General features: G+C 39.2%; 1 protein-coding gene across 1 annotated transcript in view; it reads left to right on the top strand.

Annotated features, from left to right (window-relative positions):
* The first annotated feature begins 762 nt into the window (after positions 1-762).
* The window catches only part of LOC140239594 (solute carrier organic anion transporter family member 4A1-like), a 45,881-nt gene continuing 24,306 nt past the window's right edge, over positions 763-22,337 (top strand). Inside the window, exons 1-2 of the mRNA XM_072319425.1 lie at positions 763-1,230; positions 16,606-16,923. Coding sequence (XP_072175526.1) covers positions 763-1,230; positions 16,606-16,923 — 786 coding nt within the window. The remainder of the gene's footprint in view (positions 1,231-16,605; positions 16,924-22,337) is intronic.

Genomic DNA, 22,337 nt, shown 5'->3' with positions numbered 1-22,337 from the left:
GGGAACATTTAATTCCTCTTTCATATGAGGCATAAACTGGCGTTTGTAGATGGTATTTTGTATGTGAGTGGGTTTCGACATTTGTGTAACATTTTGGAAAAACCAGGGAAGTGAAAGACAAAAGGGAGATTCCCTGTAACCAAAAAAAAATAGACACGTTTATTGTTATTCCTTCTAAAGCTTTGCATGTTTTAAAGAATGAAGCAATGTGACTTGCAACCCGCCCCAGCAATAAAGAAAAAATGAAAGAACTGAAATATTTTTTATAATGTGACTTCCGCTCTCACTTGAATCAAGTGATAAACTGATAAAGCGATAAATTCTGAAAAATGAATGAATTACACGACTAATCAAAGAAAACACAAAACAAATCAGTGAAAATAAAATACTCATAGCTTAGTTTGTCCAGCCAAGAAACAGAAAACAGCTGACATGCTTCGGACACCCCTGTCCAAGACATGATCAGCGGGACTTCAGCGTGTTGAGCGTGTTGAGTTCTGCCCACATATCATTTTAAGTACCAGCAAAGAAATGATCGGACGTCATTATTCGCCACGAAGTCGTCAGCTTCAGTTCAATTCTGTCGTTGCTGTGGTGAGCGTTTGCCTTCTCGAATTCCTCAAAACACGGGGTACAACCCTCGAATATTCAGCTAACTTTTAACTTCCGTAGCAACGGGTAAACAGGCCACACATATCTGACTCAAAATCTGTTCTGTGGTTACTTTGCTTCTCACGTGAACTCCCCAATTCTTTTTCAGAAATGTCTCGCGTGTATGTCGCTACCACACGTTCTCGGAGCGTCTCTTTGCTCGGTACAGCGGACACTCGCACACTTCGCCCTCACAGCCAGTCGTTCAGCGGCTCGTGCAGCAGCCGACAGAACATCAATAAAGGCTTCGATTATCACAAGTCCATCACATCTTCTGGCTCACTCCACAGCCTTGGCGAGTCGGAGAACGATAACGTGTTTGAGATGAAAGTACGACCGTCCCTTTGCCGTGGCGATCTTGATGCCATGGGGAACGCGGCGGTGGGCGAGAAACTTGCCACATCGTCTAAGTCTAGCTTGGCGATGGCGGCGATGGGAATAAGGAATGGAAGCAAAGTGTATGCAGAGGAACTGCCGATCACAAAGTCTTCATCTGACGAACAAGACAAGAGGAGAGAGTCTACAGAAGAAAAGAGGTCTAAATTCGGATTTCTGTGGTGGAGACCAGCCTGCATTCAGGTAAGAAGTTAAAATAATTACCGTTTTACTCTGAAGTTCATCTTCGACCCAGTATATATAGATATATTATACAAGCTGTTCTACCGTTGTCCGTGTCTGTTGCATATCTTGCCTTTCTTAAGTGTCCACTATTGATCCGATCTCTAATCTTGAATAAATCCTGAATGAAAATTTAACTAACAAAAGAATAAAAGAAAATCACATTACTCGCATTATTTTGAGGATTGTCAAAAAAAAATGTACCAGGGATAAATAGTTGCCGCTATCGTTGCTACCTTGTGAACAAGAAATGCGATTTGAACATTTATTTATTTATTTATTTATTTATTTATTTATTTATCTATTTATTTATCTATCTATTTATTATTTATTCATTCATTTTTACAAACCACAGGGGGACTTGTGGGCCGATAATAGCAGTTTTTTTTTTTAACTGTCTCGTAAAAACCATGAGATTCTAGTGCACCAGTAGTGGCAGGGAATACGAAATGTGAAAAAACTTATAGTGGTAGTAGCAACTACTAATTGTTTTGGGAGAATTTTGATCCATCATTGTGAAACACGTGCCTTGTATAGTGTCATGGGACAGGATCCTTAACGCAAAATTAGCGTGTTATCTGGAAAAAGATTTCGATATTTGTACGCAGAGTAAAGAAGAATACTTTAATCCAGAAAGGGTGGAACATCATCCAAAACAACTATCATCTTTAGATAAATTGCACTAATGTTTGTTTGTTTGTTTGTTTTTTGATTGTGTAAATACTTCGTAAGCAGGCATCCTAGAAACTCAACTTCACACATTATCTATGCGGTCAAATGCGGAAGCGGAACAAGAACCGATTGCCTTAAATTCTCAATTAACAGTGAATTGCGGAATTCATTTCAGGGAAAGAACTTACGACCGGATATATACAAAGACAGTTATCTACAACAATGTTCTCTGTCGTGTCTTTAACCGAAGTGTACTCTATGTCTGATATTATGAAAAAGATAATTCAAATCTATATCACTATTTTAACCCGCATGTTGTGTGATCTTTTAATAATTAGACACAAGAGTTTTTTTTTAAACGTGCATGTTGCCGCCCACAAAGAATGATAATAATACGTTGTGAATATGCTGTGTCAATGACACTACAAATACAATTTCTCTTGTTGTTGTGTCACGTACTTCATTTAAGCGTTAGTCTGCTCCATTTTTTAATTTGTCATTTAACACGAACAACAGGTGGACTTAATTCCTATCAAAAACGAATGACGAGGTCTGATGGCCTCAATTCCTGGATAAGCTGAAGTCCAAAAGAAGTCACTTGCACTTAAAAGTAATTTCAATTTTAATCATACCAGTATGATGCATGCGATGGATTATTCCTTATAGTCTCGTTTTATTGTTAAATATTTTCTCATTTTATTGTAAACTATATTGTCCCGTTTTATTGTAAACTATTGCATAACTATATAGATATATGCAAATGAACTGCTTAAGATGTAGCCAGTTTCTGTGGGTTTCTGTAACTGTTTATTCAATTCGACATGTGAGTTTTATTTCTTTTTTTCCGAGTTTCATAACATTGTGAATAAGATGAATGAGGTCAAAGATTATCATTTTCCTAAAAAACAAAAAACAAAAACCCAAAAAAAACATTGTTGTTTTCCCTCTCGGACGTTTATCTACGTCATAAGTATAAGGTTTTACAAAATTAGAATTGATTGTCCATGTTCCTCATCCAATCAGATTTCCATATTTTCTAATATATCCTATAAACAGCCCCTTACTTTACATGGCTTTCGGACATGTGATGCCAGTCTATAGAGTACAATAAAACCGATCGTCATTGACACGCTCGATGTCATTGACCGCCCAAATCAAATTCAAGGAGGATCAGCAAACGTCATGCTATATATGAATCGAAAGCGATATCAATTCTTTCCGTATAATGTTTTTTAATACTAAACGGTGACGTAGGCAGGAACTTGATCCTCGGGTGACTGGTATCACGGTTTCACTTTAATTAACGAACGCTTGTTTGTCAATATATGTTTGTGTTTATAATGATTATCACACACTTTTGTATAAGATGTATGTGTGTAGGCAGTAGGTATAAAGATCAATTATTGTAAAGACTGTGTCTAATCTCGAAAGAATAAGGCAATAAAAGTTTAATTGTACGACATTTTCAAATGATGTTAGTTTATACATCATATTTGTTTTACTTCATACTTGTCACAAAATCATACCCCGCAGTGCTTCTAACAAAGTCATCTTCAAAGTTTTGAGATGGTTCGACTAAACCTGTTATCAATATCATTTTGATTTGCTATGGTAACTGTGATTATTATTATGTTTTGAGTTCGTAGCTCTGTTCTAATATGCCGTTTCCCATGGGTACACACTTAGATTGGGATACATTGTTATATTGATTATATTGAATCAGAGTTTTTTTTTTAACTACCCACAAATGCTTAAAGATCATAATAGGCCATCAATTATCCTTTTTATTCAAGTTCTACACACATGAAGAGAATAATTCGAGGGATCCTCATAGAAATCATTCTGTATTTTCTAGTCTACTTTCCTATTGTTATTATCGAAATGTGTGAGACACTAGCTTTTACATTGCTTGTAATCTCGTCAATTTGAAAAGTCAGCTTTTGAGTGTGAGCACTCTTTCTATATTTGACGTCCTGAAAGCGACATCCGCTTATTCAACTTCCATGGAGATTAGCAGTACCCGAATTTACTCACTACTTTCTTACTGATTTGTTGTTTTTCTGCGGTAAAAAAAAAATGTATGATAATAATTATGCAGAAATGATGATTTGCAAAAGGGAGCGTGTTACCATCATAGCCTATTATGTCGAATGTTTTAAGAAGATGATAAAGTTTTGTGTGCCAATCTTGCAGTTTTCACCGTCTCTGTAACAACTGCTGCTGAAAAAAAATGATTTTCCCATTAAAAAGAGGCCGGTAACATGTATATATATGCTTTTAATTTAATAGTCACTTTCATACAGGTTAAATGCACCCTCGTATAATTCCATGAGTGAACATTAGATAAACATTTTTCTATTATTTCTCTACTTGTTTGTTCTGATTTGCATTAGTTTGCTTGCAACTTGCGTCCAGGGAAGTTGAAACCTTTTTTTTTTTTTTTTCCATTGTCCGATATTAGACTTAGTTCAGAGTAAGAAGAAGAAGAAAAAAAAAAAGATAGCGTGTGTCTGTGCGTACGTGAGCTGCCAACGGTTGAAGTATTTAATATGGGACTATAATTTTTGGGAAAGATGTGTCTGCGCAATGCTCGACGTGCCACCATTAACTTAATGATCATGAAAGCCCGTCTTAGCCAAGTGTCACTTTTCGCATTTCCGCGGTTAATTGTACTCATATTACATCTTGCTAGATAACACGGCAGTTACCAAGGAAATCAATTACAGGCACGACCTTTATCGCCGTATTCTATTTCTACAAACGTTGGAAAATTTAGCAAGAGTGTGATACAAACATCCGTGTACACGACCGATAACCAGTGATTGCTGTCACGTATCCAGTTATCCTCATAACCAATTATTATGGTGTTTGGTAATCTATCCAGCTAGGTCAAAACAGTTTAGCAATTATTGTATATTTAGGTTCATATAGCTTTCCAATATGTGTTTAGTTGTAGTTCATTATGATAGTTCAAGCAAAATTTGCTTATTTCCTAATGAATCTCCCCTAATTTGCATTCTCATCGCGACGTTTCAAAGAAAAAAAAAAGTCGTGCCATTCGACGCTAGACTCGCAGTACAATGATACTAAAGCTGCAATTCCGCAATGATTGACAGAATAATAAATTTGCTATCGTTTAAACGTTATATTCTAAGATGCTAAAAGTCGCAAATAAAGACGAAGTATATCATTACACAGGAAAATGAACTGGTGATCGATAAATTCTTTTTCTAAACCATAATCACGGTCCACCGAAAAACATATAATGTAACGTATACGAAAATTTGTCAGTCTTGATTTATTCAATGAAAGAGCAAGCGGTGAAACCATCAATATTGCATATTCCTCTGGTAATTGGTATAGACCCAAAGGATATGACATTTTGTGTCATTCTCTAATCATCCTATGTATGATCATTATTACAGTAAAGTACATTAGCTGCTTTACAAAGTCTAAGAGCATGCTAGTTTTATATTTGAATTTTTTTTTTTATCACTAGACATAATTATAGCCTACTTTCAATTCGAAATACCTTGTTTTCTACTCAGCATCTGTCTGTCATGTTGAATAGGTGAATTGTGTTTCATGTATATACCTTCACAGGGTTATTACTAATGAGACTTCTGAAAAGGCAGTTGGTAGAATTCCGCGAATGACACACCATTCCCAGGCATCATAAAAAAGAAACATTGATATCAAGTTTCTCTTAGAGCTTAAGTGAGCTTCAACGACCCCCTGGCTTTTGTCTCTCGTTTCGCCTAAGAAATTCTTGGAAATTCAGATGCCGAAATTTAATCCTCGTGCGCTTTTCTTCTTCTAGACCTCACCGCCACTCATGTTCATCGTGTCATTAGTTACACAAAACCAACCAAGAAAATACTAAATACATGTGCTCAAGATTGTGATATTTATTTATTTATTTATTCATCTATCTTTCTATTTATTTATTTATTTATTTATTTTGCGGTGCCCTCTTAAGGTCTCGTTTACATGAATCGTTGACAAGATATGCCTCAAAGGTGTTTGTTTTATACATGCGGATATGACTGGTGACAATTGACTTTTTATAACCAGCTCGAACGTTATGAAAACTGTTCGATGCATTATGCTTCAGTGCACGGTTTAGACGGTGTACGGTATATAAACATATAGGAGACGAGACAATTCATCGCGTTCTTGACCTTATTCGGCATGAGATAAATGAATACGCCATTGAGAAGATGAGTTTATTCTTCGCCTTGTACATTTTATTTTCATTGCGAGAGAACGAGAAGATAGGGTAGGAGATCTCGTCATCACGACTTTCTTTCTTGATCCGACAATGCGAGATAGCGAGATCCGATAACTAGTCTTCTCTGGGAATTCATTTGTCTTCTCGGTGGCATCTATAAGTACCGAGAAGGTGAGTAGGAGACATCTGAAATCTCGTCATCTCAAAGTCTTGGGTAAGAAAAGCTTAGAAGGAGAGATCGGAGATCTTATCTTTTTGACCTTTTGGCTCCACGAATGCGAGAAGGTGAGATTTCTGATTTCGTCATCTCGACCTCTCTGATTCGGAGACCTAAACTACTTTAAAAAGATAGAGCGTTTGTCCGGTTTCCATAGGTACAGTTAAGCTTTTAATGCAATATAATGCTGCCTTCGATAACAATTAGATTCAGTAAACCACTTCCGTTATATAAATCCCCCTTAAATCCCTCGGATACATGGCAGGAGAGGACACTTTTCCTATAGGCTCCACCTGTTCATGACCTGCAAGGCAAACTTTGTAGGACAATAATGTTTTATGAAAGGCCCTTATCGTTTGACGTTTAGCAGATACCAGAAAGGAGCTATCTGCACAAAAGACTAGGACTGCATGCAGTGTGTCCTTATAGTCAGAATCAAAGACTAGTTAATAATACGATTTCAAAGTTAAAGCACAGCTGTATACACACGACTCTCACAGACAGTATTTTCATAATGATTCATTAGTGAATTCTGGCATCCTTAATTCTACCAGCACTAACTTGCCCAAATAGTGCGCAATTTGAAAATACAGACATACCTACACCGAACCAATGAATGAAAAATTGGTAATCATACTTTCGTATAATCTTCAGAAAATTTACGCATTTCCCCTACCTCAAGTTATACCTGGTACCAGGCAACCTGACGTAACAGATAACGCTGCTTCCTATCAGGAAGTTACGTATAACCGTCAGTCTCATATACATACAGGATAACTACCGGCCTGTTGATCCGAGACAATGTTGTTGTTCCTCGAAAAAGACAGGAAAGTGAATGAATGATATAATAAGTATGCACATCACGATCTTTCGATGTTTGCTTTGTCTGGCGATCAAACCACGCTATCTACTGATGACGAAAAGACAACAACAAGCATGTTGCCATGTGTTGACTTCACCCTTTCCCTTTTTTAAGTGAAAAGGAGGCGAAAGGTCAATTTATTGGCACATCAAAACATGACATGAGAAGAGTCGAAAGTCTGACTCTGACCCAAAATTCCCCAGTTGATGGTATCCATACGAAGGCAAAAAACAACAACAACAACAACAACTAAGCAACAACGACGAAATGATCTTCAAAATCCTTCTGTAAGTTTGAAACTTTCCTAACATGTGGCCTGTACGTGGTAATCGAGAAAAATGAAACGTCTTTCTCGGTGAATCCAGTTGGTCTTCTAAACAAAACCTCAGCCCGAAAGAATTCATCTTTCCGCCATCAAATAAAACACCTTATCCAATCATTGGTGGATTTATTCATACGGCGTCTACGACTCCATATCGCGTTATCTTGATTGCCAAAGTCGAAAATTGTTTGTTCTCGCTACATTTACCGTTAATCACAAAATTTGTTAAAAGCCATGATATTAAACTGTAAAATCAGACTTCATTGACGCCCAGATATAATCACAGTTGCACTCGCTTAATGATATTATAAAGTCATGACTGAGTACCTGAATCTCATCAAGAGGTTTGCCCTTGATATCGGAGGTATCTGAATTGTCGATGTTCATTTAACTTTGAGGAAATTTGACTTTGTCTCTTAACAACTCTTGTTCATACATTTGGTTGGTCATTGACAGTGTAATGCAAGTGTCAAGGCACGAACCAGAAATAAGTTGAACTCATCGGTTTTTATTCAACCTTCTGTCATAAAAAAGAAAAATACATCAACATTGGAAATCAGCAGAAAAAAAGAGAGAAAAATCAATATTGATTACATGTATTGCAGTCATATCTTCATCACATTGACGTGTAGTGAATAAACAGTTCTAGAACCCACGGGCATTTTTCATGATTGTAAATTCGTTTTTCAGTGTGGTAACATATTTATACAACTCCTAAAAAGATTATTGCTACTATATCTGATGGTCGACTGCTCATTACATGATATTTACTAAAAATGATAATAATACCATTGCACGCTGTCGCTGTTGAGCGTCACACCTTTCCGGGCAAATCTTGCGTGCGACTTACGAAGAACAATTTTTGCTACCCGGAGGTCCCGGCAGATGACCCGCACATGACAGTACCTTGCACGTATCTCACCCGTAGTTACCCGGAGTTGCGCACGCAAGTCCTATTCACCCGCAGCCAAGTTTAAGCCCTGTCACACCTTTCCGGGCAAGCTTGGCGGGCTTGTTGCGTGTGGGGATTTTTCTGCATGCAGGACAATTTTTGCAGGCGGACAAGGATTTTGGCAAGTTTCGCATGCGTCTTATACCTACTGGACCCGTGCTACTTACTTTCTACTTACGTATGACCTGCGTATCAGGCGCATGGGTGGCTATTGAGGGCTGACAACTCGGTGTAGGAATCCCTCTGAAGGAATGACAGAAGTCCCACAGAATGTCACTATCTTGGCCGCATACGGGGACTGCGAGGTACCTGCGTAGGAGTTGCCTGCGAGGTGCTGCCCCTAAGGGACTCCTACTGGCTGGCGTTCTGCGTGGACCTCTGCGGGCAATCCCCGCGACTCACCCCCCCCCCCCCCCCGGAAAAAAAAAAAAGTTTTGGTCATGCTCAGCTCAAAACTTGGCTGCGAGTAAATTGGACTTGCGTGCGCACCTCCGGGCAACTACGGGTGAGATACGCGCTAGGTACTGTTAGGTGCGTACCAACTGCTGGGAGGTCCGGGTAGCAAAAAATTTTCCCCGCAAGTCAACCCGCAAGGCTTCCCAAGACACGGTGTGACAAGGCCTTGAGCATGCTCAAAACTCGTTCCGGGTGAGTCGCGGGGGTTTGCCCGCAGAGGTACACGCAGAACACCAGTTAGCGGCAGCACCTCGCAGGCAACTCCCACGTATAGGTACTTTGCAGTCGGTTTCAAAGCTCTCACACACGTCACACGGAATACACGCAAGTAGCAGGTAAATATCACGTGTCTAGCAGTAAGACGCAAGTACGGAACTCGCCAACATCCTTGTCCGCCTGCAGAAAATTCTCGTGCGTACTGGAAAATTCCTACTCGCAACAAGCCCGCGTAGCTTACCCGGAAAGGTGTGACAGGGCCTTTACGTACGTAGCACACTCCGAGGTCATCCGTTCACATTTTACCTCCACGGCATAGGCTCTTAAAGGGGCAAACGCCCAAATATGAATAAATACAGCAATATTATTAAAACATATGAGTGAAATTTTTAGGAAAATCGGAAAATCCGTTCAAAAGGTATAAACGTTTAAAGTTTTCTTCTTCATCTTCATATTTAAAAACAGTATAAAGAAAATGTAAAGAAAAATAAAAAATATTTCCCCTTTCCTGGCAAAATTGAAAGAGCGCTTGACTTGCCTCTTTCTGAAAGCAGGAATGATAATATTACCCTCCCGTACGTCAGGAACAAGTCGAGAGAATGCGTAAACTTTTCGTAAAAATGATATTTGTTGATTCTTTTGTTATATTTTCTTAATATCGTTTTCCATGACATATAATGATCTGTAGTAGTCTTCTAATCCAGCGATGGCGACTCCAAAACTTTACAAATTTATTACTTTTAGACATATTTCCCTCAAACTTTCACTCATGTATTCCACTAATATTGTTACATTCACTCAATCCACATGCATATTTGGGTTTCACCCCCCCCCCCCCCATAGTCAAAAGTCGCTATTTTGCACTATCGCACTCCTCTGACGTCACGACTTTTACACTTTTGCGGTTAGGATTTTTCCTGGTGCAACTATGCGACTGAGCAATTGTCTTTCCTGAGAAAAGGTCGTTATTACTGCACTTTCTATAAGTCTTGCAGCTGTCTTGGCTTGGACCACAGTCAGACCGAACATCCTTTAAGTATTGTATGAAGCGAGATCTTTACTTGTGCATTGTGGAACCAGGTGGAACAGTGGAGAGTTGACCGTCGAGTCATGTGACTGACTCCTTGATAGCCCCTTGCTGCCACACCGTAGAGTGATTGCCTCTTTCTTGATCACGAAAAAAAAAAATCACAGAAAAAGATTCTCTTACTATCATTGCCTAAACCTGTAATTGATTTGTCCTTACACAACCCAGTTACCGGAAATTTGTCAAAGACTTCAGTCCCATTTCAGGAAGAGGGATAGACAGAAAAAGCCATTGAGAACACTTGTACTGTAACTGTTCAGCCAGTGTGTGTGCAAAGAACATCGTGAAATATCACTGTCATCGAGTTAGCAGTGTATCCTTTAATCTATTTTGTTCAACGTATTGAAGGCAGGCAATAAGGGTACATCCGCTGTATGGAAGGAAAACAGCGTTCAACATCATATTATCCCATTATTTACCTTCATTATTTTCACTTTGAAAGGGAGTATGTATTGTAATCAAATTAGGTGTTTTGTTCTTCTATTTTTAATCAGTTAAAAAGAATGAAACAAAGCCAGACACGAAGACAGAAAACAAAACAAGCGCGTGATTTGTTTTCGTAGACTGAACCCCTTCCGGATATCATTAATAGTTCAGCAAGGTGATCTTTCGCCGAAGTTGGCAGTCTCTTTTACCCTCCCTGGTTTTTCTCAGATTTGACAACGGAACGGTTTTTTCCCCTTTTCTTTTCATAGTATACGCAGGGGGAAAGAGAATCATAATCCACACGCTCATTACAGACAGACCTTCAACGCATACAATGTGCAATACGAAAGGGAATGATCCTGTTGGCACACTGTTGGAGCTATAAATTGCAAATTGTAATATCTTGTTTAGTTATGTGCGTGTGGGCTTCTTGTTTTCTTTCATTTATTTTCGTAAGGAAACTCCAGGGAAATGAAATCTGACATGTCGTTTATGGTGAGATCTGTCAATCTTGTCAGCGCGTGTCCTTGAAAGAAATATGATATTACTGTGCGTGATATTGTCATGTCCCTTTGCTGGTAGTCATATATTGTGACTGTAAGAAACAATTCCGTTGATATGAACTTGCGATTAAAGCAATGTTTTGTTCACTGGGCGTTTTCACATCAGCCCGATGTTTCGAAATAGCGCCCTATTTTCTGACTTGGGAAATTTTCCCGATAGCGAAATAGCGCGCTATTTGATAATGTGAACACAAATTAACGCGCTAATTGTATCGCTCTGATTGAGAAAATTTCTCGAGTCCAACTCGGGAAATTTCTGAAATAGCGGGATAGTAGCGCGCTATTTGATAATGTGAAAACGACTCGAGAAATTAGCGCGATGCATCGCATTTTGCCTAGCGTGTGTGACCCGATCGATCGAGGCAAACTGCACACAAATGATGAGGAATTTTTGGGAGGGCACATACATTATTTGTGCTGTTTGCACATACTCAGCTGTCGAATTAGCTCGAAAAAAAATCGGTCTAAGTCTCTTCGGGCTGATGTGAATAAGAAATGAAATAGCGCGCTAGTTCGCAATCGCGAAAATATTTCGAGCTTGGATTTTTATCGGGCTGATGTGAAAACGCCTACTGTGAGCGTGTGTATGAGCACTTAGTCCAAACCTATGATTATATAACTTCCACATTTCAGCACATTTAATGAAAAATACTTTACTTCCCAGGTATATGGTGCGACATTTTACCATATTCATGAATAATTGTTTGACTTTTTGTAACTTTGGATCTTCTGTAGAATATTTTCCCATTGTTAGCAAAGTACTCTATGCATGTTGGGTTGATTTAGTTGCAAGGTGATAGTCCACCCAGGGAGGTGTTACAGAGATGGAGTGGCAACTCTTCGTAATTCATGCAAACACATGTTTGGGTTCAAGGCGTTGCAATGGGATGTCTAGCATTCCATTACGCTTTGAAGTCATGCTCGGCACCGCTCTAGTTGCAAGACGAAGTTCGGAGACGAAGAACGCATTTCACCTTTCGTTGAATTACAAGCTTTATTTCACCGCAAAATTTTAAATGAAATACTCGAATTGATTTAGAATATTTTAGGAAAGAATTTAATATTATTAACATGTATTTCTAGTTTCTTCGTAATTCGCAAATCGAAAGGAAATGAAAATTAGGCCCTCATAAAAACCTATTTTTTTTTTCTATAATGCGCACATTTCCGCATGATAATTCTCTATCTGTTAATAAGGGGATATTTTGAACTTTCAAATAAAGTACTCCGTTAAAGCGTGTTCCAGCGTGTTTTTAAACTATTTGCTGTTAAAATATTGTGAGTTTTACACTGCATTTTGATTCGCTGCTCCAATTCAAGGCACATTAATCCATTGTTGCCATCACATTGAAAGAGAGAGCGAATTGCAGTAGGAGCAAATATTTCTAGATGTGAGAGCGCTAGGCCCGATTATTGATGCTTTCTTTTGTCAAAGCACATGGGTAACACCTGTAGTTGAACGCATAACTTCTCGGCGGTGCCGCGCATGACTTCAAAGGAGAGCTTTAGTTGCCTCTCCTTCTCTAGCACCTCCCTGGTCCACCCTACTAATGTGAACGTTTTATAAAGGTTACTACTCTATTAGATTGACACCATCATACTCTCAACATAGTTATGATGACTTTCTGTCAAAACAAAATCAGTTGTAATATTACCATTTATGGTATTTACGGATTTTCACATGTACCTCTGAATTATAAGCGTAAGTCAAAATGCAATGTAAACATTTACCAATTCAGGCTGGATAAGCCACATCTCAAATAGACTTCCAAAAACCGCTCAGAGTGTATACAGTACAGATCCTCGTTTATCGGTGACTCGATGATAAACGAATATCAGAAAGCCACGTCATCCTACGTCATGGGAGGCTTGATGTGACGTCATCAATGGATATTCTCCTGACGATTCTCGTGAGAAGAGATTATAATACACCTAGATAGATCCCTGTCATTTGATTGGTTGTTTGCTATTGATCATTCGTCACATTTTGCTATTACGTCATCATTCGTGCAATTTTTGTAGCTCCATGTACCGTGCAATCTTGAATCTAGGGTCCATTTCTTAAAGGGATCGTATAGTTTTGGTTGAGACCTAATTTCAGGTTACTAACATTTTTTGGTGAGATAATGGGGAACCTCTTATGAAATATGAAAGAGCATGTAATTCTATGAGGAATTCAACATTTATTTGATGAAAATTAGTTTTGAAATGCTTGAGATGTCAAAAAAAGGAGCGATTCTAACAAAGTGTGGGACCCACACTTTACGATCGCTTTGTTTTACTTTGTTTTGGATGTTTCAGTCATTCCAAACCCGATTTTCATCAATACATAACTTTGAATTCATCTTAAAACGGTATGCTCTGTACTATATCATAAGTGTTTTCTTGGTATCTGGCAAAAAGTGATAAGCCCAATTCTCATCTCCACCAATACTGTACCATCCCTTTAATCCAAACGATCTGCTCCATTTAGTCCATGGGCCAAGAGCCGAAAAATGGGTTGTTGGTACCACCCGAGGTGGCAAAACCTTTTTGGTGTCATTTTGTTTGTCGGACATAGATACGCTTATCAAGCTATGATAGCATTTCCAAATGAGTAGCTTAGTCATAATGAATTGGTCTCGTTTTTATATCCCTATACTTCTGAATCGAAACTAACCGCTATACAAATACGAGCACTGCCTTCTGTATGTCCACAGGTGTTCTGTTGTAAACGCGGTGCGCTTAGTCTTCATTCAAGGCAGCGAAGGGAATATCCAAAGGGTTATGATGTCCATAGCTGTCACGCGGTGCACTTAGTCTTTATCTAGAACAATGTACCGTTATCATATCTAAAGTTCCTAATAAAAGGGATTATCTATACTGTTTTTATACCACCCTCTCAACAAATACATCAGTTTTAAACAAAAATCACTCTGTTCATTTACAACATTATTAATAAGTGTACCGGTACATTGTTTTTGCATAATCTTTCATTGTTTGATGGAAATAAAGCGACAGTGGCGTGGTATTAGCGTTTTCAACCCAGCGTTTTCACCGGAAAATGATAAATAATTGAAAAAGACGCTAAAATTCACGAGAAATTGCTTTGTTGTTGTTGTTTTTAGATAAAGGGATATACACTGTATCATAAGCTTTGGATATTCCCTTCGCCGTCTTGAATATTAGACTAAGCGCTTAGGACATCATAACCCTTGGATATTCCCTTCGCTGCCTTGAATAAAGACTAAGCGCACCGCGTTTACAACAGAACACCTGTGAACATACAGAAGACAGTGCTCTTCTTTGTATAGCGGTTGGTCTCGATTCAGAAGTACAGGGATATAACAACGAAACCAAGTTGGTTTAAAATTCATTTACTATGACTAAGCTACTCATTTGGAAATGCTATCATATCTTGATAAGCATATCTATGCCCGATAAACAAAATGACACCAAAAAGGTATTGCCACCTCAGATGGTACCAATATCTGGCCTGGCCCATGGACTAATTGCTCTCACTCCGAGAGCTCGGCACACTACGCATGTAAACCAAACGCTTGCGTTTGCGGTGTGTATGACCCCGTTTACAGTGCGAGACTCGGCCGCGGCCGAGCCGCGGCCGAGCCCAGCCCCGCTTCAGTGTAAACGCGCAAAAGGCCAAATGCGAGGCCAAAATTGGCCTCGCATTTGGCCTCGCTCTGGAGGTGGTCTCGGCCGCGGCCGAGCCCGGCCTCTTCTTGGTGTAAACGCAAACTGGGCCAAATGCGCGGCCAATTTTAGTCTGGCTTCCAGACCCTCTGCCCGTACTATTTCGCTATTCACGATATTAACCCCCTCAACGTGGAAAACTAGTATAGTTTAGGGTGGTTTTGTCCTGCAAAGGATTTTTCCTTCGGCAAAGGCCTTTGCCCGCACGGCGACTTCGTCGCCACGGAATCCAGTTGGCAAAGGGTCTGAAAACCAGGCTATACCAAATTGCGTTTGTTTACAAGCAGAGCGCCACTGCGACAAAGACCCCGTTTACAGTGCGAGGCTCGGCCGCGGCTCGGCCGCGGCCGAGTCCAGCCTCGCTTCAGTGTAAACGCGCAAAAGGCCAAATGCGAGGCCAAAATTGGCCTCGCATTTGGCCTCGCTCTGGAGGTGGTCTCGGCCGCGGCCGAGCCGCGGCCGAGCCTGGCCTTTTTCAGTGTAAACGCAAACTGGGCCAAATGCGCGGCCAATTGCGCGGCCAATTTTAGTCTGGCTTCCAAACCCTCTGCCTGTATCTTTCGCTATTCAGGATATTAACCCCCTCAACGTCGAAAACCAGTATAGTTTCAGGTGGTTTTGTCCTGCAAAGGATTCTTTCCTTCGGCAAAGGCCTTTGCCCGAACGGCGACTTCGTCGCCACGGAATTCATTTGGCAAAGGGTCTGAAAACCAGACAATACCAAATTGCATTTGTTTACAAGCAGAGCGCCACTACGACAAAATATTGAAAGGTTTGAATCAAAAGCGCGGCCGAGCCCAGCAGTGTAAACGGACAAAATTGCGAGGCTCGGCCGCGCAATTGAGGCCGGGCTCGGCCGCGGCCGAGCCGCGGCCGAGCCCGGCCCCGCACTGTAAACGGGGTCAAAATACCGAGGCCAGCAGTGTAAACGGACAAAATTGCGAGGCTCGGCCGCGCAATTGAGGCCGGGCTGTAAACGGGGTCCGAGTGACAACGCGATAGCGTAGAAGCGCTCTGTGAGCACTCTCTCGATCTCAAATCCAGCACATTCATAAAACATCAAATGACAAGGATGTATATTAGCCCGTTGAGGACGAGTCCCGAGTATACTCGGATAAGAGTCTATGAGAAATGCGTGTTGTAGCAAAATCAAACCGTCCTCAACGGGTTAGGATTATAAATCAAAAGTGTTTTTAATTCGTGCAATGGACAGAATGATCCATTCAACGAGGCGCAGCCTCATCGAATGGATCAATAATTTCATCTTTCACCGAATGAAATATTCTGTCCATTGCACTTAGAAACATTTCTTATTTGTATAATAATCATCTTGTTTTATTCAGGGACAATACAATGGTAATCACTTTTCACGATAAAAAAAAAAGTTTGCATGGAATTAATCGAAGTTTTGATTAATAAGATTTTGCCTAGTAAGTTTAAAAATGATGTGGCTAGAAAAGCGGACCTATATATGCACGTCTTTCAAACGAACCATGGGATTTTCACTCTCATGTAAACGTAAAGTCACGTGATCTAAGTTCTGTCCAAAGCAGCTTTGTACGATCTGATGTCAACGACTTTCTGTGAGATTGTGCCATCCAACATAATAGTTTCATTCATAAATTTCATTCCTTTTCAACAGGTGCTCAACAACCCCAAAGGCTATCTCGTCTTTTTGTGCCTCCTCGCGCTAATCCAGAATATGACAGTGCTAGGCTACCTTAATGTTGTCATCACCACCCTGGAGAGGCGATTCCGACTCACCAGCGTGCGCAGCGGCTTCATTGTAACCGCATACGACATCAGCAACCTGATCGTCTGCGCCTTTGTCACCTACTTTGGCGAGCGTGGCCACAAGCCAAAGTGGGTCGGCGTGGGGTCCATTCTTTTCAGCATTGGGTCAGCCGTCTTCTGTCTGCCGCACTTTCTCGCTGGCAAATACCAGTTTGGAGGAACACAGGTAGGTCGGAACTACCTAAACTCAAAACAAACTAACAAACAAACAACATCTATCCTCGAATGGTAAACAAACATCCCGGTCAAAACTTCGTGCAAACAGACAAGCAAAACGTGAATATTCTCGTGGCAATAACTGCCACTAAATAGATTATGAGGTGTACCCGTAATATTAGTATGAAATTAACGTTAGCTTGTTATTTAAGATAAACCCACTAACAATATGCACATGAATGAAATAATGAGAGAGGCTACATAACTTGCCGAGTAAATTGATGTAGATTAGGTGTATACATGTATTAGTATATTAGTAGATGGACACGGTGGATTTGGAGTTTAACTGCCATTGGCATGGCTGATATATTTCGGACTGCTGTAGATCCCACACCTCAAAATACATGCAGTGTATTTTTACAAATTTTAAATTCATCATGTACAAAATAGTGACCTGTATTGGAAACAGAATCCTCATATGCGCAGCATGCACGTACCGAAAAAAAAGGGGGGGGGGGTTTCAGTTTCAAAGAACAAGACTGATTCTAAGGGATCTTGTTCTGTTGAAGCCCTACTCTATTACTTAGCTTTTTCCTAGGATTGCAGGGTATAATATAACGAACATACTTATGCGGAAATCCAGTCTGCAGTATATCAAGTCTTTAGATCACTAAGAACTTAGTAGTTATTCTTATTTTTTATTCACGCGTTAAATCTTGATGAGGGAATACTCACTGGTTAGAGATTCGATTACGAACAGCAATGACAACGGCAAGCTACGTGACTGGCTCTACAATATTCCATGACATTATTGCGCGGAGTGAAATGCCGCTTTATGTTCAAGACAAACAGAACGGTACCACTTTCATTATAAATCAAACATAGAATGAACAAGACATAGAATTGAAGTTTCACATGTTCTCATGAAACTATCCTATCGGTTCCAAACTGACTCTCATCACTTCCAATGACATGGACACAAATTTTCTTCTTTGAATGATTTATATATATGGCCATTTTCAAACAAAAGTGGACATGAGGGTGAAAAATAAAACTTACAAGAAATCAGTAGACTTTAATGTTTTTGAAACTAGATATCTTAGACTGTACTTTTCCTTTAAAATTATGTTAATAATCTATTATGTCATGTAACACAACAAATTTAGCTCAAGGGTTATTCAATGTTACAAAATGATGATTTTTGCATCAAAATGCACATAAATTATTACATCATGATATGACATTTGTATTTGAAGAGTTTTTGTTGCCAAGATTCAACCTTAGTGTTGTATTTGACTCCTGAATAACGTTATTCGTATTAAATATCGTAATTCAAACTAGATTTTTCCTCGTTCAAATTAACTCGTCCGGCAGTCAATTTCGCACATGGACATTTCAATTCATTGAAGGCGCATACATTCTTGGCAATGGTTATTCAACTTTATCTCACCCTGTCGCCAGCTCATTTCGAATATTCAAATTCACAAATGGGCCAGCAAGTTCGTAGAAGAAGCATTCAAACTCAACATGAACGATGTCCAATAAAAAAGAGTACATTACATTACATGTACTGTATTTCAAATTGAATGTTAAAAACGTCTATATGTGGATCAAAGAGCATGATGATATAGAAATAAGTATGTAAAATGAAATTCGCACAAACAAAACAGTGATCATAATCAATATGACGATCATGATGAAAATAAAGATGAAGATTAAAGATATAAAACGAAATTGTGATGATCGTGGGGAAAACAATGATTATGATAATATATTGAAGGTCACATAAGATATTGAGCACAGGAAAAAATCTGTATGTTCCAATAAAAGAACACTGATCCTGATGACGAGATTTAGATTAAAAGTAAAGTCACATGCACTAATTAACTGGACAAAATCACTCTTGCTTTTTTTATGTGCATATGTGTATCACGAAATTTAATGCTCAGCTGTATAAGTCGATAGCTCAAAAACTCAATTGAAAGTGCTTTGAAGTCCTTACCCAAAACATCGCACTAATTTGAATGCACAAATTTGGAAATTTTTATATACCCAAACACGAAAGCTTACATCCGAATTTGAACTTGTGACGATTGATTTGGGTGATTAAAAACGAATTTGAACACATCAAACGAGAAATTGTTTGACCAAAGTCCCTCCGTTGCTTCACATTAAATTAAAATGGGTGGCAATTTTAAGAAATTGGCCTGGAAACCCATTATATATGAATCTATAAAATCAACTACTTAATACACAAGTAATAAGAAATAATCAGAGAAAACGTTAAACTCTTCCAATGATTCCGAAATAATACATATTTTTATTTCTTGTAATCCAGTTTCAATCTTTCACTGCTAAATCATGAAGGGAGTGCCTCCTTCTGAAGATTGAAACTGGATTACAAGAAATCAAAATATGTATTATTTCGGAATCATTTGCTTCAGTAACACGAATACCTCCCTGGTAACGCAGAGCCAAGAGGGTCACAATACTCACCTGTTCATCCCAATTGGGCATAAGTTTTACTTTGCTTTCTCCGCGCTTGGTTCTCTACATGAGGTCGGAAATTCTCAGCCACCCGATTCCGTCGAAACATGCCAAGGGTCGCATTTCAGCGGAAGGGCACTCCCTTCATGATTTAGCAGTGAAAGATTGAAATGTCCTTTCGAGCTTTTCTTTGAGATTCGAAAGCCGCAGTTTCGAATTAGAATCAAATTAGAAACTGAGTAGATATCTCTACTCGGGGAATAGTCGTCCTGATCTAAGCCCAGACGCCCTATGATATGCGTCTCAGTATCATCTAAAATGGTTCCCGTTCGTGCGCATTCTCAGGGTTTATCTCCAAATTCTTTTCCGATGGGATACAGTTATCACTGATAATAACATGGGCATCTGATACGCTTTCATCCTCTCCTTTTCAATCTATGACAAAAAAAAAAAGTCTCATGAGTTGTTTCTGAATGCAAATAATCCAAGTATTAGTAGTAGGAAAGACAAGCGAAGACCAATTAATTTTACATAGTTATGGTGTTTAAGATCACATATTGTGACTGATGTATAGAGACAGACAATACGTGACATGTGCGCAAGAAGTTATCCTACCACATTCAAAACAAATCTTCATGTGACTGTTTTGATATTTAATCGGACATCTTCTTCAGATGGTAATAGCGGACTTGAGTGAGCTGCCAACGTTACGACTGCAAGTTCTTTCTGCTTAAAGCGTAAAGGACCGGAGTCCATATACATAGAAATCCCAAAAAGGGAAAGTCGTTAATAAGAAAAGATCATGCCACCTGCACATGTTTGATTGTTTCCGTGTTGATTCTGTTTGCGTTGTCTGTATACAGTACCTTCTGTGTGACTTTCTATAATGTTGAGAGCCCACGTGATCAAGACTGCATAAAAATGACCGTCTTGAGTCTAGAAAAAAAAGATATCTAGAAATAGACAGTTGTAGACTGATATGTGACCGCTCATGAACCACTTCAGAGCATCACAGTGGTGGCTATCGTCACTGTCGTCGACTGTGAACAGAACGAATATAGATATAAACAAGCTTGAATTGATGGCCTGAAAGCCGAAGCCTAAAAACTGAATAACTAAATAACTAACTAAATAGATAAATAAATGAATAAATGAATAAATAAAAACATAACAAAATAAAACATAAAAATACGCCAGCCTTAAAATCGTATAGCAGACTCGTATTTTGCTAATCAGTCAACATCCTATACAATATAGGAAATTGCCTGCTTGCCTTTGATTGCAACCTTGTTCGAATGACCTATTCATTTGTAGATTTCTTAATCGTAAGAAAAGGCAAAACCTTGTTGTTAAAACTGAATTCAATTACTTTCCGTTTATCATCTTTAGATTTTTTTTTTTTTGGGGGGGGGGGTTATTGTTTTGTAGAAAGGTGAAAGACAGCGGATTACGTCATTAAACTACTAGTCGGGTACCTAAGGGGGGGTCACCGTGCATCCCCCCAGGACTCCTCGAAACTTACATCTTCAGGATCCTCATGACATACTAAAACATAATCAAGATGTTAACAGGAGCGAAAAGTGGCTGTTCTAGGTGAAATTTAATGTATTCTATTGTTTTTCATAATTTCTTATGTATTTCTTTGTTTTTCAACTTTTTCAACTTTTGTTTTTTCTTTGTTTTTCTATTGGAAAATTGTCACTGACCACTTTTCTACCATAATTAGCACAAAACTAATCAATGAAAGTGATTAATTGTAAAAATAATCAGGTTTTCATGACTTTCATGGCAGAGCACTGTTTTCCATAGGAAATGTACACAAAAGCACAAAATTGTGCCCGTTTTGGGACGACATTCCGTTACAAAGATGGGCGTGACTTCGCAAAAGTATGCGGGGAAGTTGCAAATATGGTCTCAAGAGTTGCGTGAGACTTGAACAAAACAAAGTCAAGTAAGTTTTGAGGAGTCCTGGGGGTGCACGGTGACCCCCTCCTCCCCTTAGGTACCCTACTATAACCGTAGGCCCTACATGTAAGCACATATATATTACATACATACATAAGGACGGGGGGTGGGGGGATCCGCCCCCCCCCCCCTCGAAGTTTCGCGCTATAAATCTGTCGCGAGGCTTCTTGACTTTGTTTGGTCAAGTCTCGCACAACTTTTGAGACCAAATTTGCAACATCCGCGTATACTTTTGCGAAGTCACGCCCATTTTTGTAACGGAATGTCGTCCCGAAACGGGCACAATTTTGTGCTTTTGTGTACATTTCCTATGGAAAACAGTGCTCTGTCATGAAAGTCATGAAAAAATGATTATTTTTACAATTAATCACTTTCATTGATTAGTTTTGTGCTAATTATGGTAGAAAAGTGGTCAGTGACAATTTCCAATAGAAAAACAAAGAAAAAACAAAAGTTGAAAAAGTTGAAAAACAAAGAAGTACATAAGAAATTATGAAAAACAATAGAATACATTAAATTTCACCTAGAACAGCCTCTTTTCGTTCCTGTTAACATCTTGATTATGTTTTAGTATGTCATGAGGATCCTGAAAATGTAAGTTTCGAGGAGTCCTGGGGGGATGCACGGTGACCCCCCCCCCCCCTTAGGTACCCAAGTATACGTTTACAGTATGCTAGGAAGTATCAACCCTTCTCACGGTGCTCGATAATATTTCCCTCCTTGAGCCCCATAATCACATCAAATTATCAAACCCATGTTCTAAAGAATAGACTGAAAATCTAAGCTACGTTACTAAAAATATATTTTTTGTCTTTTTTTCATGTTTTTTTTTTCTAGTCTGTGTCACAAGCCTAGTCCCGCGCCTTCCCTTTCTCCTAAATACGAAAAAAAAAATGTCGCGAGCATACATGCTTGTAATTATTCCGTGCACTGACGCCTCTGTAATGGCAAAAGACTGATGCAGGCACATTT

This window comes from Diadema setosum, chromosome 16, assembly GCF_964275005.1.
Source record: "Diadema setosum chromosome 16, eeDiaSeto1, whole genome shotgun sequence".
NCBI classification, from domain to species: domain Eukaryota; kingdom Metazoa; phylum Echinodermata; class Echinoidea; order Diadematoida; family Diadematidae; genus Diadema; species Diadema setosum.
The sequence above is the reverse complement of the archived record's forward strand: the minus strand, read 5'-3'. Positions and strand labels throughout refer to the sequence as shown.